Source organism: Mytilus edulis, chromosome 6 (assembly GCF_963676685.1).
Source record: "Mytilus edulis chromosome 6, xbMytEdul2.2, whole genome shotgun sequence".
Classification (NCBI taxonomy): domain Eukaryota; kingdom Metazoa; phylum Mollusca; class Bivalvia; order Mytilida; family Mytilidae; genus Mytilus; species Mytilus edulis.
In genome coordinates this window covers 54,036,386-54,053,693 of record NC_092349.1, presented here as the reverse complement: position 1 = coordinate 54,053,693, position 17,308 = coordinate 54,036,386, and the positions used below count along the sequence as shown (strand labels likewise).

Below are 17,308 nucleotides of genomic sequence, written 5' to 3'. Positions count from 1 at the left end.
GTTAGGTTCGTAACCGGCGAAACAAACTTACCGGTAAAATCCGAAATTTGTAAGGACTGACACACAGAACTTGTTGCATAGAAATCAGCTGATATTGTATTTTTTAGTTATTGACTGAGAGTTATATATTCAGTTGCATTGGAAGATCTGACACTTAGCTGTAAGTAATTGAATATTAAAAACAAATGTACCGCACTGCATGGTACATGTGGAAGACCATTCGTTGTCGGGATGATTTGCAAGTTTTCCGGGTTCTATAAATAATTTTCCTTCGCTCTAGCTTCACAAATTTTATGAATAATTATGAGTAAGGCACACATTCTATTAATCTGTATCCGGTAGTTTACAAAAGCATAAACAAAAATTATATCAATGGCCCTACTAACAAAAAATTGTATCCTTGCTTTTTCACTTGACCCCAGGCCAAGGCCAGTAGAAAAGTGTGTGTTGTACAGTTCATGTACAGTGTATGCATGATATTGCATGACAACTTTGACATTCACAAATCAAGCAGTTTCAAGAAGGATATTGTGCAAATAGATTAACAGGTAAATATATCTATTGTATCGAAGATTTTTCTGACTTTGTCTGAAGGCAAAAATTTCTATTTAATCATGTTAATTTTAATTTTCTGATTTGTAGATTTGACTTCCCAATGAATCTGCATTAAAAAAAAAAGAAGAACATTTGACATTTATAACTATCAAAACATGACTATAGTCATCATGATCAGACTAGTTAAATGGTTATGACCTACTTGATAGGCATGACAGGTGGTATTTTTTTCTCTAAATGAAGTGAACTTCAAAAAAAAAAATTCAAATAAATGTACCGATATTCACGATATTGAATAATTGACTTGCCAAATTTATTCTGTATGTGGTGACCTTATAACAACCAGACTTCTCTTTCCACATGCTCTGTTTTTATTTAACATTAATTTTCAAGAATCTCAGTTTTATTTGACTTTAAAGGGGCACTAGCTGTCAAATTCATGGTCACCGATTTGACTCGAATTTTCATATTTGATTTATAACAATGTAAAACATTTATCAAAACTATCAAAAGTCTAAAGTATACAGTTTACAGAGCATGTGGTAGATAATATATAGGTTCGTTTCGTGTGTATTTTAGTCCAGACGCCATCTAATTTAAATACCTATCGATTTGACCTCAGATGACCATATAAGCGATGTAAACATAAATAAAGATATGAATAGATTAAACCAACATTTGCAATTGGTTTTTATAGGTCTGCTTGATTTTATTTTATAGATTAAAAAAAGATGTTTCTCATTGTTTTTAACCGTATATAAGAATGATTTTATGTGCATCGAATTAGTAATCAAATGATTTACCGTAGTTTCACTTTCATTGTTGACATTCTTTTTCTTTAAACATGTTAAATAACCAGTACAGGTACAATGCATGCATTGTCAATCTGTAGCTAGGGGGTAAATTGAAGTTCACATGAATACGGATTTAAAGAGGTCGACTCATTCACTTGCAAGTGAATTACTAATTATCAATGTTTCTTAGCGTAATTTGACAAAGTTGAACCTTTTTGCCTGCAAAAAGCGAATTGTTATTTCACTATTTCACTTTCATTATTGATTGAACAGAAAAAAATAAAACTTTAGATTTTTTATATATCTCGTAGCTAGTGCCCCTTTAATAAGTTTATAGATGACACTATCAAATTTGAAAAATTATCATAACTTTCCTGGGGTAACTTCCTCACCACTTGAGAAGATATTAATTGACTCATATGCACAGTTGAATAGACCCAGGACATTGATTGTTTTTAAGATTACATGTATCTGACAGCAGCAAACAAAAATCACATCCTGTTTATATATATATGTAAACTTTTATTAAGGCTTGTTATTTTAGTTATTTGCCAGGTGTCAGGTAAGTCTGGGGTTATCTAATTTATACTAACCTACTATTCTATCTATATATGTCATATATGTGAATATTTGTACACATACAAATAGCTAAGTCTAAATAGCAAATGTATAGAGAAACAAAGCATTAAGGTGGTACCTAACACTTTTACTAAAATTAATTTGGCTCGTTTAATTTTCATAATATTTTGTCACAGTATTTACTTTGACGTCTTTAACAAAAATATAAAAATTTTAAAAAATTTGAACCAACTGTTTTGTCAGAAAAATTACAATGGTTATAAAGCAAGTTGACAACCACCAATTTTGATCATTGAGAAGCTTAATATTCCTTTTACAACACAATGTAATTAAAACGTTTAGCTGACTTTACAGAGTTATCTCCCTGTAGTGTTAGGTACCACCTTAATTTGATTTTTTTTATAATCCTGAACTGTATATTAGTTTACGACCATCAATTTATTTTCAGATATCCACACTAAAATGGCCGACAAACTAAGATTTATAACATATTTGTCTCCTGGAATACCAGTGCAATTATTTGAAACAATTATGCACTACCTGGAGGAGGTAACAGGGAAGCAAACATACTTAATCCATGAGTCCAGATGGAGTGGTCCCCCCTTAGACAGAGAAGATCCTTTCACAGCAAATGAAGCAGATATTGGTATTACATGATTAATTAAGAGATAACTGTATTGTATTTGAAGCTTTAAGGACGTCCATCGGTAGTTTTACTGTCGCAAATTTAGTTTACCTGGCGACGCTGAGCGGAGACAGGTAAACGGGTATTTGCGACAGTAAAACTACCGATGGACGTTCGCAAAGCTTCAAATACAATATAGTTATCTCTATTCTAATGCAAAACAAGTTTATAATTAAATTTCAATCATTATTCCAGTGTAAACTGTTCATTAAAGAAAATTCCGCGAAATAATGTTATGTTCTTTTGTCCCTACACTAGGTGACGTAATAAGTATGCTTCCGGCGTCAACCATAAACACTGGGCGTTTTCTGGCTTCTGTGCCGCTTCAGAATGTAATAAAATTTGATAAAAAGAAGATTTTTAGGCGCAATTAACAAGTGTCAGTTTTTATGTTTATTATTGTAGAAATAACATGTGAATACCTTTCGAAATTCAAAATGTCGGCTTCCTTAGTTACAGACAAGGAGATAGAAAATTTTACGCTTGCTGTTATCCAATCAGAACAATTGTTACAAAATAATTGCATTATTTAGAATGATAGTTAGACTTGTTAAAATTGTTTGTACTGTACAATGAGCACCGGCCTGTCTATATAAAATAGATTCTGTTATAAAATGTATTCAAATAATCTTTTCGTTATATATATTCATGTATATATTGAACTTTCTTGAAAATTATGATGATCCATAATCATAATTATATATTTAATGGCAAAATCATAACTGATATATTGCTTAATTACCATGGTTAGGGAACGACTGTAATAAATTATTTGATTGATAAGCGTTCAAAACAAACAAGATATACATTTTCTGACTCAGACAAAAAAAACATACCCCCTTGAAGTGAAATGGTTGCTCCTTTACTGCACTTACATTTTTTGACAACATCATTTGATTTAAAAGGATTATATAATTGCACACTTAAGACATGCATATTACACATAAGTGATAAATACAGGTCTTTCATTAAAGTGGAAAATAACTTAACCATAGACATTTTTCCTTGAAATTGCAAATCCCTTGACATAGTTGATGTACTAATGTATCAAAAAAGGGACCCATTTAACAAATGTTTAAGCATCAGGTTTGTGTCTAATTTCATATATATATATATTTATATATATATATAAGTACGTCTGAGTCAGTGACAACTCTACAACAGATGTATCCATTGGATCGCCATCAATGATGGTGATACATGGCTATGTACATAATGTATATACAACTCGTCTAAACATCAACCCAACAATGTTAGATCTGTAAATTTGCTTTCGCAAATAAATTGTTCTTTCCTCGCCTTGATTTGAACCCATGCTACTGTGATATGGTGACACCAAATTGCCTGCACTGCAGCCGTCCCGCTAGACCACACGACCACCTGGGCTCTACAAAAATAAAGTTTTCAGTGGCCGTGTGTTACCTTTACTGGATCCCCATTTGTGACTGCAACATATTAACATTAACATATTTTAGCTTGTAACAATTTTTAATGTAACTGATATACAATGATATGCTGTTTAAAAATTCAGTTTGTTCTGTTTTCCGATTTCAGGATTTATGTGTTCACCAGGATTTCTGAGACTTGTACAAGAGAAAAAAGAAGTAGAACTTTGCCAAGCTGCACCAGTATATAACCATGTTAGAGGAGAACAAAAACCTGTTTATTTCTCTGACGTTATAACAGTCAATGATGATAGTGGGACAAAGTATGCTTTAGATAATTATATTGTATGCAAAGTAATTCTGTATAAAATCATGGTTTCGGGTACATGTTCCTATTTCCTCATGATTTTATGGGAGGACAGTGATTGATGATACAGTCATCATGGTCTTGTGACTTTAAAATAAACATAGAAAAGCTTTAAACCATACACTTTTAATCTTTATTTTAACTTTTAGTTTCTTGTGTACAATTTGGAGTTTAGTATGGCGTTCATTATCACTGAACTAGAATAAATATTTATTTAGGGGCCAGCTGAAGGACGACTCCGGGTGCGGGAATTTCTCACTGCATTGAAGACCTGTTGGTGACCTTCTGCTGTTGTCTGCTCTATGGTCTGGTTGTTGTCTCTTTTCCCCATTTCCATTCTCAATTTTATTCAGTACTGATTGCTAAAAAATCATAAGTCAGAGTGAAACAATTTTATACTTCATTTGTTTTATAAAATAATTCATGTAAAGACTAGATTTAAAAAAAAATCACATGAAATAATAAATTTATCATGAATTTTCCAAAATCTCTCAAACAATAATTCTAATCTCTTTACCATAATTATAAGTTTCCTGAAGCAAAATATACATACACATTAAACATGTTAAAGCAAGAACTTCTCTGTTGCTATCAAATTTTATTATATTACTAGAGATTTTTTATTATTTCATTTCAGACAGGAATTTAAAGAATTCACTGATTTAAAAGGATTCTCATTTGCATTTAATGAACCAATGTCATTAAGTGGTACATTGATAGTGTTAGGAGAGCTGAAGAAAAGAGGATATAATTCCACGTTCTTTGGAAATACTCTGCAGTCAGGTATTATACATATGAAAGTTGAAGTATGAGATAAGTGACAAAAATTGATCAGAAGAGACTCTAAATTCAGAAATTATTGTGATGTTTTTGTAATAGGTAAATATGTGACGAGGTTATAATCGCAATAATTCAAACATGCATATTGAAGTTTTATATATGAATTAAACAGGATTTTTCTCAATACATGTATTACAAAAATTTGCATTTTAGTCTAAAATGACAAAATGGCAATAATAAATGCACTCAATAATTTCTGAATTTACATTAGTACATGTAGTATGGGGAAACATATATAAACATCATGGTATTTTCAAAAATATTATACATGATAAAGGTTACTGTGTTTATTTTTAAGCTACAGTTTGTTGAATATGTATTTACATAGTTTGTAACCATGGTAACAATTATATTTATACATGAAAAAGGGCATCATTATGGGTAAAGAAAGAAAAGTCTAGTACCGGAGTACATAAATTATAAAAAAATAAACTCATAAATGCTTTGGAAAGTTAAAAGAAAATGTGGTTCTTGTACTTTTGTCTCGCTATAAATATTGCAGAAAAATTGTTTGTAGTTTCTTTTTAGAATTGGATAAATTGATTTGTCTCCCTTACAATGATCAAGAAACTTGTTTACACGATTTTGTCATTGTAGGTGGTTGACTTGAAAGTTGAATCTTTTTTCAAAATGGTCAAGATACTATGATAAAATTGGCAAAAAGATACTAAGGGATAATCATATATATATGGGCAGGAATTCGCTAATGCTACTTTAGTGTGACATTGTAAGAAAAAAATAAAAATCATTATAAGCTTCTAAATTTTTTACAAATTATTGCTACAAATGGTGTCCTTCTATGTGTAACCAAAAAAAACATTTTTTAACTTGCGTCAGTTTGGAACCAAAGCAAATAATGAATTTGGAGCATGTAACATGGACACTTTTTCCAAATTGAGATTAATGATTCCTTAACTTATTCAACATTCAATATCATATATATTGATCACAAAACATTGTCTATCATCAAAAATCTAAAATGTATATTTTCATTTCTTTCAGAAATTTTGTGAAAACAAGTTTCCTCTACTTTTCTGTCAATGTTACATGCAATGTTTAAGAGATAAATACAGTAAGAATCATTTTCTTTCTGAACATGTAAAGGCTCTTTTTCATTGTGTTACCCTCACATTAAAAAATTGTATTAATATTTTTGCAATTATCTCATTTCTGTCATAAAATAGTGACTTAAATGTTGCATGTAACGTGGACACAAAAAATATGAATATGAACCATGCCAGAATTGACCTTAAAAGATATAAAAAGCCTCCAAACAACCATCTGAATGTAAATTATACAATTATACTGCCACATTTCTCATATATGATATTATTTAAATAGTAGTTAATACCAAAACCATTCACCTAAATTTCAGACAGCAGACATATTTTTTTAACTATACCAGTAGTTATGCTTGTTCATGGTGGTACACTATGGAAGGCTAAATTAAAAGATATTCAAATGTCAAAATAACCAGAAAAATAAAATTAAGACCAAAGATAGATCAATTGATGAAGGAGTCATCCAAAATTTCCACAACATGAAACATTTTTATATCAGTAAGTAAGCAACCCGTTTTTTTATGCAAAGGGATGAGATTGATAAGAAGACAACCACACAACCATCAGCATCCACGAAGTTTCTCACTCAATAACTAATACTGACAAAGTAAGGGTACAAAATGATTACATGTATCCCTCATTCATGTGACACAGTTAGTTACACTTAAAACTAATAGTATGAAAAACCAAGACAAAACATGGACAAATCTACGAGCATGATGAGAGGTTGATACAGCTGCATTTATTGAGAATCTTATTTTCAATTGTTTACATAACTTCTATAAAGAACAATTTGGGTTTCATCTTTGAGGTTGTTGTCTGATAGACATATTACCCTATATCTCGTTTTATTTCTGCTGGTTAATCTTACATTTATGATAACTTTTTAAGGTTTAAACAATAAATTTTATTTCAAACATTCAAAACAAGTTTCTTGTTTCTTGTTTTCTGTCTCCAACATCTTCAACTATCTATCTGAAAAAAGGAAAAAAACAAAACAACAATTAATCTACCCTCAATCAGAACCAAAATCCATGCATAGAATATAAAATTTACAATAATATAGAAACTCTCAAATATCTTGTTTCGATTTCTCAATGCCATTTCATCTTGAAAACTTGTTACCTAAACTACAGAAAGCCACAATTTAAAGGGCCCCATAATGACCAGTGTAAAACAATTCAGAAGAGAAAACCAACACCCATTAGACCATAGTCCTGTTTTCAACTTTATTTGGCCTTCTTTTACTTTTTTGTTTCATTAGCGTCACTGAATAGTCTTTTGTAAACGAAAAGCGTTTCTGGCCTTCAAAATTTCAATTCTGGTATACATGATGAGTTTATTATTATTATTTTGAAATCAGAAGGAGTCTGAACCTCTTTTAATGCAAAAGATATTCTGGAATGTCAATTATTGGCATAACAATTAAAAAAAAAATGTTACAAATTGATTTCCTCATGATTTCTATAATGAGCATCAGTAAATACACATGATACATGTGTTGACTGGTGAATGAAAAGAGATAAATAAACAAGATTTTGAAATAAATATCTTCTACACTGCTGTAGAATGGTCAAATTGGAGATCACTAGTATGTCTGCATACACAGTCACCATCATCTGGTTTTCTGACACAGAACTACTATCTGACTGACTGAAAGGACCGTCAACACCTGACTCACTAATAGGGACCTTATCAGACTGGCTAACACAGACATCATAATCTGCCAGGCTGATAGGGTTATCACCATCTGAAAGGCTGAAAGGGATATCACCATCTGACTGGCTGACAGGGACATCACCATCTGACCGGCTGACAGGACCATCCCCATATGACTGACTGACAGGAACATCACCAACTGACAGACTAATATGAACATCACCATCTGCCAGGCTGACTAGGACATGACCATCTGTTGGCTGACAGGGACATTACCCTCTGACTGGCTTACAAGAACATCACATACTGACTGACTGACAGGAACATCACCAACTAACTGATTGACTGATATGTACATCACCATCTTCCAGGCTGACAGGGACATCACCATCTGTCTGGCCGCCAGGGACATTACCATCTGACTGGTTGACAGGGACAGTATCTTTTTGCAGCATCTTCCTGAGAGTTTTCTTCATCACATTTATTGCTGATCATCTTTTTCTTCTTAGATTTATATTGCTTTTTTTTTATTAAAAATTGCATGTAAGTTTTCAAGACCGACACCAATTTTGTTGTCAATGAAGAAAATACACTTCTAAAAAGAATATCTATATTTAGAAATAAAAATGAAGTTTGATGGTGGTAAAACAAGTTAAATTATCAATAATCTCTTTATAGAGCAAAGGAGTAAGTAAATGTTATCAGTTCTGTTCATGCGTGTAACATTGACTGAAAAGTAAAAGGTTGTATGTCAATGTTACATACATGAAGACCAGAAGTGGTGTGCTTAATAGTCAACTTTGGAGAAATAATATAATTGCTGCCCAGTAATATCTAATTAATCATTTAGGTTATAAAATGTTATATAAATGTCTGACTTTAAGGAAGTAATACCTTTGCATGTAACATAAAAAAATCTTGACACAAAATATTGTTGTCAATGTTACTAACTAGTGTTAAAAGACAAATTAAACAGGAAACATGAAAACGCTTTAATTTTGTAAAATAAAAATAAGATGATAACTCCATATGGCAGTAAGTTTTGTTTACGCAATCGCCATGTAACACTGGCCTGAACATGTAAAAGTCTAAATAATAGACTCTGTCAATGCTACATACACAATTTCTTTAATAAAAAAAAAAGTTTAATTTGGGTTTACTTTATATATTATTTTTTAAAATAGGTATCATAATAATAACTTTGAATATTAAAAATTAGATTAACTGTTGATTTCAACACAGTAAAATCTTCTCATGTAACACAAAAAAGACCTGATACAAAAATCGTAGTCCATGTTACTCATGAAGTTATCATAGGAGCATCAAAGAAATTGTGTGATGACAATATTTCAGATGTTGGTCATTTATAAACTCAGATAAACTCATTTTAAAGCTCATAACAGGGGTTTGGAAATCAATGCTTTTAAAACATTATAATTCTGGGTTATGTATGTAACATTGACAGGAACACCAACAAATGATGAGGAAAAATTGCTAGTCAATCAGGAAAAAAATAAACACAAATAATTAAAACTCATTTATTTCTTTAATATCATTTTAATGAAGCAAATTTAAATTTCAACAAGATTTTATTGATTGAATAATTGTATGCACATTTATTAGGTTGTAGCATGTAACCTGGACGCAGAAGATGTGTCAATGTTACATGCCATTAAACGATAAGAATTACAAGTAAATATTGTCAAGTCTAGAAATCAAGAAAGATCAACAACTTCTCTGTTAAGAATTCAGCATAAATTTACATTTGATTTAATATTATGCACTGGCCAATTATGCTTTAAGTGTAATAAAGTAATATTGTTTTTATTCTGGTGTCAATGTTACATTTTATGTTTTGAAATTAAGTGGCCAGTTATCTTTATAATGCTGAGAATGAATACAAGTACTAGTTAATCAAATTGGCAATTAATCTGTGGTATTTCATTTAAAAAATTAGATTGATAAGGCAAACCGTACAAAAAAAAGCTTTTGCATGTATCATAGACACCTTTCCTTGGTAAATATTTTCGTGTCAATGTTATGTACAGAAATCTCTCCAGCAATAAAATGAATATCGTAAGGGTCAAACCTGTTTAAATACAAGATAAATTTATATTTTTTGACAAAATTGCAAAGCAAGTCACACATCATTATCAAAGAACCTAATTTACACAGAAAGTGCATGTAACACTTCATTGTGAGGTCAAAGTAACCTGGTCCCACTCTCTTATCATCTGCTTGATCACTGGTAGATGCCTAGTGTGAAAGATGACAAAGCCACATTTTAATGTAATTGTCAGTGGGTTGAAATGTGAAAAAAATAATTATGGTAATGCTTACTATAAAAAGTATACAACTGTTATAAAAAGATGAGTATTATTGGGCAGTATTGACACGAAAATGAAATAAATTTTCTTACCTTCTATATTTTTCAAACTTCAGTTGATTGATAAAAATCATGAAATCCAAATTGTACCCATTATTGACACCTTTCAAAATTTGCCATGCTGGACCAATAACTTGTTTCCAAAGCTAATCAGCTAATGAAAAGGTGCATGTAACATTTGTTGACGGGAAAAGTTACATGCACTTGTCCATTTTCAAACGTATTTTATTTGCAGCAATAATCGGATTCTGTACAAAATGGGGTTTCTAAATGATAGACAGATCATTTTGCAGTTGATTTTCAACTATGATAGTAGAACAATTCTTCAGGCATATTCTAAATATGACTAGGGATTTTGCCACTGCAGAAATGTCACACTTTTTGTCTACAGTTTTCAACTACCAGCACATAACAAGTGCTAATTTTTTGTTGATTTTTTTAATTGGATCCATTTTTTTTGCATTTGGCAATAAAGACTAACCCACTTTGATATTTAAACAATGTTTATTCTCCATATTTGCATGATTTCTTTATTTTTTAATTGGATAAACACTATTGACCCTAAAATTTCACTAGCGAATTCCTGCCCATATACCATGAATACTATGGTGTAAAAAACAGAAAACACCATGACCAAAAATAGAAAAAAACATACGAAAAGACAAACGGCAGTTCACAAAACTCCAAATTACTGTAATAATTATGATCAACAAGTACCCCATCAAAAACCAGGAGAGGGAAATCTTGGGGATATTAAATCAATTGTATAATAGGTCAGATAACTCAGTATTGACAAACTTATATTTTAGGTTGGTGTAAAATCAAAATGATTTAAAACAGAATACATTAACTGTTTGCTCATTCTTTCTGAGAGTTTGTTTATTGCAGTGTTTAATCATTGAAGTTTTTGTCGAGCCTGCAACTTTTTTTGCAGAAAGCTCGACATAGGGATAGTGATCCGACGGCGGCGGCGGTGTTAGCTCACTTCTTTAAAGCTTTATATTTTAGAAGGTGGAAGACCTGGATGCCGCATACTTTGTATATAGATGCCTCATGTTACGAAGTTTCCGTCAGTCACCTGTCCAATGTCCTTGACCTCATTTTCATGGTTCAGTGACCACTTGAAAAAAAAGCCGATTTCTAGCTCACCTGGCCCAAAGGGCCAAGTGAGCTTTTCCCATCACTTTGCGTCGGGCGTCCGTCGGCCGTCGTCGTCCGTCGTCGTTAACTTTTACAAAAATCTTCTCCTCTGAAACTACTGGGCCAAATTAAACCAAACCTGGCCACAATCATTATTGGGGTATCTAGTTTAAAAAATGTGTCCAGTGACCCGGCCAACCAACTAAGATGGCCGGCATGGCTAAAATTAGAACATAGGGGTAAAATGCAGTTTTTGGCTTATAACTCAAAAACCAAAGCATTTAGAGCAAATCTGACATGGGGTAATATTGTTCATCAGGTCAGGATCTATCTGCCCTGAAATTTTCAGATAAATCGGACATTTCGTTGTTGGGTTGCTGCCCCTGAAATGGTAATTTTAAGGAAATTTTGCTGTTTTTGGTTATTATCTTGAATATTATTATAGATAGAGATAAACTGTAAACAGCAATAATGTTCAGCAAAGTAAGATCTACAAATAAGTCACATAACCAAAATGGTCAGTTGACCACTTTAGGAGTTATTGCCCTTTATAGTCAATTTTTAACCATTTTTCGTAAATCTTAGTAATCTTTTAGAAAAATCTTCTCCTCTGAAACTACTGGGCCAAATTAAACCAAACCTGGCCACAATCATTATTGGGGTACAAGGTTGGGCGGTAAATACCACCCCCGGTATTTACCAGTGGTATTTACCGGTATTTACCGCCCCGGACAATACTCCCCAAGTGGTCAATACTGGCAAATACTGGTCAATTGAAATTTTCATGGTTGTTTCTACTATTAAATGAAGTAAAATCTTGATAAAAAGTCAAATATAATGTGTCAGCTTATAAAGGTAATGAATTTGATATGTTTTATTCATTTATAACACTTATTCTTACTACTGATTTAAAATTTAGTTTTTATGAATTATGATATTGCATACTTAAGATATATATATATACAAATTTATATTTTATTTCAACATGTTTAAATCAATATATTTTTATTCAAAATGTATGATTTTTACAGGTAATTAAAATTAAAGGTAAATAAAACTACAGGTAAATGAAGTTACATGGGTCTTTTTACCTATCACCTGGCATTGCTAGGTGTGAAAATTTAATTACTAAAACAACAGCCTCCAATAAAAGTTGACAGTACATGGGTTGAAAGTAATAAAATTGATATATGAAGACTCCCTTAAACAATAAATTATTTCCTGTTTATAGCTATCTAACTGTGAGATAAAAAAAACCTTCTTCATGCTGGAAATGAAAATTTAAAGCATGAACAAAAAGTTTTTATCTTTTACTATAATATTATGTACACATTAATCATGTAGATCCCTGTTTGAATTAACAATAGAATTAGAAATGAAAGCATTAAAAGTGGTTTGAACACTTTCTATATAAATTGATTATTAATTGTAATTATAATTGACCAAGTAGATAGTGGTTTTTATAGTAATGACCACTCAAAATTTCAATCGACCAGTATTTGCCGGTATTTCCCAGTATTTGCCAGTATTTCCCGGTAAATACCGGTATTTACCACTGGCATGGTCAATACTAGTATTGACCGCTTTTTTGCCAACCTTGTTGGGGTATCTAGTTGAAAAAATGTGTCCTTTGACCCAACCAACCAACCAAGATGGCTGCCATGGCTAAAAATAGAACATAGGGGTAAAATGCAGTTTTTGGCTTATAACTCAAAAACCAAAGCATTTAGAGCAAATCTGACTGGGTAAAATTGTTCATCAGGTCAAGATCTATCAGATGAATCGGACATTCAGTTGTTGGGTTGCTGCCCCTGAAATGGTAATTTTAAGGAAATTTTGCTGTTTTTATGCCCCACCTATGATAGTAGAGGGGCATTATGTTTTCTGGTCTGCGTCTGTCCGTCTGTTCGTCTGTTCGTCCGTTCGTTCGTCCGTCTGTCCCGCTTCAGGTTAAAGTTTTTGGTCAAGGTAGTTTTTGATGAAGTTGAAGTCCAATCAACTTGAAACTTAGTATACATGTGCCCTATGATATGATCTTTCTAATTTAAATGCCAAATTAGAGTTTTGACCCCAATTTTACGGTTCACTGAACATAGAAAATGATAGTGCAAATTTCAGGTTAAAGTTTTTGGTCAAGGTAGTGTTTGATAAAGTAGAAGTCCAATCAACTTGAAACTTAGTATACATGTTCCCTTTGATAAGATCGTTCTAATTTTAATGCCAAATTAGAGAATTTATTTCAATTTCACGGTCCACTAAACATAGAAAATGATAGTGCGAGTGGGGCATCCGTGTACTGTGGACACATTCTTGTTGGTTATTATCTTGAATATTATTATAGATAGAGATAAACTGTAAACAGCAATAATGTTCAGCAAAGTAAGATCTACAAATAAGTCAACATGACCAAAATGATCAGTTGACCACTTTAGGAGTTATTGCCCTTTATAGTCAATTTTTAACCATTTTTCGTAAATCTTATTAATCTCTTAGAAAAATCTTCTCCTCTGAAACTACTGGACCAAATTTAACCAAACTTAGCCATAATCATTGTTGGGGTATCTAGTTAAAACAATGTGTCCAGTAACTCGGCCAACAAACCAAGATGGCCGCCATGGCTAAAGATAGAACATGGGGGTAAAATGCAGTTTTTGGCTTAAAACTCAAAAACAAAAGCATTAAGAGCAAATCTGACAGGAAGTAAAATTGTTGATCAGGTCAGGATCTATCTGCCCTGGAATTTTCAGATGAATCGGATAATCGGTTGTTAGGTTGCTGCCCCTGAATTGGTAATTTTGAGGAAATTTTGCTGTTTTTTTGTTATTATCTTGAATATAATTATAGATAGAGATAAACTGTAAACAGCAATAATGTACAGCAAAGTAAGAACTAAAAATAAGTCAGTATGACCAAAATAGTCAATTGACCCCCTAAGGAGTTATTGCCCTTCATAGTCAATTTTTAACAATTTTCTTAAAATTTGAAGATTTTCAATAACATTTTCCACAGAAAGTACTGTTATAGATAGAGATAATTGTAAACAGCAAGAATGTTTAGTAAAGTAAGATCTACAAACACATCACCATCACCAAAACACAATTTTGTCATGAATCCATCTGTGTCCATTGTTTAATATTCACATAGACCAAGATGAGCGACACAGGCTCTTTAGAGCCTCTAGTTTGTAATGTTGAATTCTCTCTTATTATAAGTAATAGGATAACTATATTTGGTATGTGCATACCTTGCAAGGTCCTCATGCTCGTCAGACAGTTTTCACTTGACCACGACGTCATTTCATGGCTCAGTGAACAAGGTTAAGTTTTGGTGGTCAAGTCCATATTTCAGATACTATATAAGCAATAGGTCTAGTATATTCGGTGTATGGAAGGACTATAAGGTGTACATGTCCAACTGGCAGGTGTCATCTGACCTTGACCTCATTTTCATGGTTCAGTGGTTATAGTTAAGTTTTTGTGTTTTGGTCTGTTTTTCTCATACTTTATGCAATAGGTCTACTATATTTGTTGTATGGAATGATTGTAAGGTGAACATGTCTAACGGACAGATGTCATCTGACCTTGACCTCATTTTCATGGTTCAGTGGTCAAAGTTAAGTTTTTCAGTTTTGGTCTTTTTATCTGATACTATACGCCATAGGTCAACTATATTTAGTGTATGGAAATATTTTATGAATTATATATTAGTCGCGCAGGTTTTATTTGACCTTGACCTCATTTTCACGGTTCATTGCTTAGTGTTAAGTTTTTGTGTTTTGGTCTATTTTTCTTAAACGATAAGTATTAGGTCAACTATATTTGTTTTATGGAAGCATTGTTAGCTGTACATGTCAGCCTGGCATGGTTCATCTGACCTTGACCTCATTTTCATGGTTCATTGGTCTTTGTTTAGTTATCTTGGTTAATGTAACGTTTATGTGACAGTTGTAATAAAGCTTTATACTTAGGACTATCAACATAATATCAATGATTAGTAAAGAAGGCGAGACATTTCAGTGTGTGCACTCTTGTTATTAGATTAGAAGAGGCCTTGAACACTCAGCCACCAAGGCCTCTTCTAATCTAGTAACAACTTCAATGATTAAACACTGCAATAAACAAACTCTCAGAAAGAATGAGCAAACAGTTAATGTATTCTGTTTTAAATCATTTTGATTTTACACCAACCTAAAATATAAGTTTGTCAATACTGAGGTTGTGAGTTGGAATTCTGCAAGTGGCAGGTGTGCTTGACTCCAATCTTAATTGTCTAGGATTGTCAGGTTTCCCTCAGACGTTTGCTGGTTCACTCAGGACACTCTAGCTTCTTCCACCAATAAAAACTGACTGACATAGAACTGTGGCGATAAATGGTATTTAACACCAATCTACCAATCATATAAAATAACAGAGCAAACTTATTCAGATTTAGAATTAAAAATGGAAATGGGGAATGACTGTCAAACAGACAGCAACTAAGAGCAGACAACAGCCAAAGTCCACCGACGATCTTCAATGCAGTGAGAAATTCCCACACCTGGAGGCGTGCTTCAGTTTAACATGTATTAAATGTCTTAGTTTCTTTCAGGTTCCCATAGAAATTCAATCAAGATGGTGTTAGATAGGAAGGCAGACATTGCTGCTATAGACTCAAACACATTACATAATTATTTACAAGAACACCCGGAAGGGAAAGACAAGATCAAAGTTCTGACATCGTTTGGCCCTTTACCTATTCACCCAATAGTATTTAATAAAAGATTACCAGGTAGGTTTACAGAATGAAATAATACGTTTAATTTTAGAAGAAAAATGTAAATTCTGCTATAGTTAAGTTAATGTAAGTTAAAGTAAGGCAGTGTCTCTTGAAGGGTCTCTTCATTGTAGAAATTATATTTAAACTAGAAGTGTGGTATGATTACAGGTAATCAAACAGCCATCCACAATGACCAAAACCAATGCCATTTAGTAAACTATAAAAGATGTATGTATCATGTGTATAACAGAATGTCTTACAGAAAATTAACTTATGTCCTAATTTAAAGTGATACCCAACACTTCAATGACATAAAAATATTTGGCTCATTTTTGATTTTCATAAATTTTTTACAAAATGCTTACTTTGACCTGGTGAAAAATATAAAAATTTCAAACAATTTGAACCACACAATTTACAGGAATAATTTCATTGGATACATAGCTGTTTAATAAACACTTATTTTGATCATTGAGATGCATATTTTTGTTTGTAATGGTATGTTTATTATTAAAACGTTCAGCTGATTGATTACGAATACATGTAGTTATCTATCTTAGGTATTCTGCAAATAACATAAAATTAAACTGTAATTATGTTTTTATTGATTTTCAGCTGAATTAAAGAAAAAGATAACAGATGCTTTGTTAGATCTACACAACAAACCAGAATGGATGAACAAACTGAGAGAATATAATATATTCAAATTTACTGCTGTAGATATGTCCCACTATGACATGGAAATTAATCTCTTAGATGCTGTCAAAAATCTAAAAATAGCAGCAGCTTATTATTAGGGTATACAATTATTAACACTATACTGCTGTTGTAGATATACATTGTTTTATGACACTTTAATTCAGATGTGTAAAAAAAACTGGGTTAAAAACAAAAGTGGAATTACATAATTGTTTTAGAGGATTTATTTTTTATTGATCAGAATGTGTTGTATTTTTCTAAAATCATTTTGTTATATAATATTTTATTTTTAACATTCCTGTATGATACACATACAAAATCAACAGAAAACGAAATTAATACAATGTCTGCATAAAACTTGTAGAAAATGTATGTTTCATTTAACATTCAAGATTCACCTTTA

The 17,308-nt window shown here is 31.9% G+C and overlaps 1 protein-coding gene across 3 annotated transcripts; it reads left to right on the top strand.

The window, feature by feature from the left end:
- Positions 1-8: 8 nt before the first annotated feature.
- LOC139527884 (probable ABC transporter phosphonate/phosphite binding protein PhnD2) lies at positions 9-17,224 on the top strand. 3 transcript variants are annotated; one of them, XM_071323560.1, is made up of 6 exons: positions 9-160; positions 2,377-2,574; positions 4,168-4,321; positions 5,003-5,148; positions 16,039-16,218; positions 16,822-17,224. In XM_071323560.1, exons 2-6 carry the CDS (start codon positions 2,391-2,393, stop codon positions 17,001-17,003), a joined length of 846 nt encoding a protein of 281 aa, XP_071179661.1. In that variant the 5' UTR covers positions 9-160; positions 2,377-2,390; the 3' UTR covers positions 17,004-17,224. The 3 variants fall into 3 exon arrangements, with proteins under 3 accessions (XP_071179661.1, XP_071179662.1, XP_071179660.1); XM_071323561.1 differs by lacking the exon at positions 9-160 and adding an exon at positions 401-548; XM_071323559.1 differs by lacking the exon at positions 9-160 and adding an exon at positions 1,800-1,911.
- The last annotated feature ends 84 nt before the right edge of the window (positions 17,225-17,308 follow it).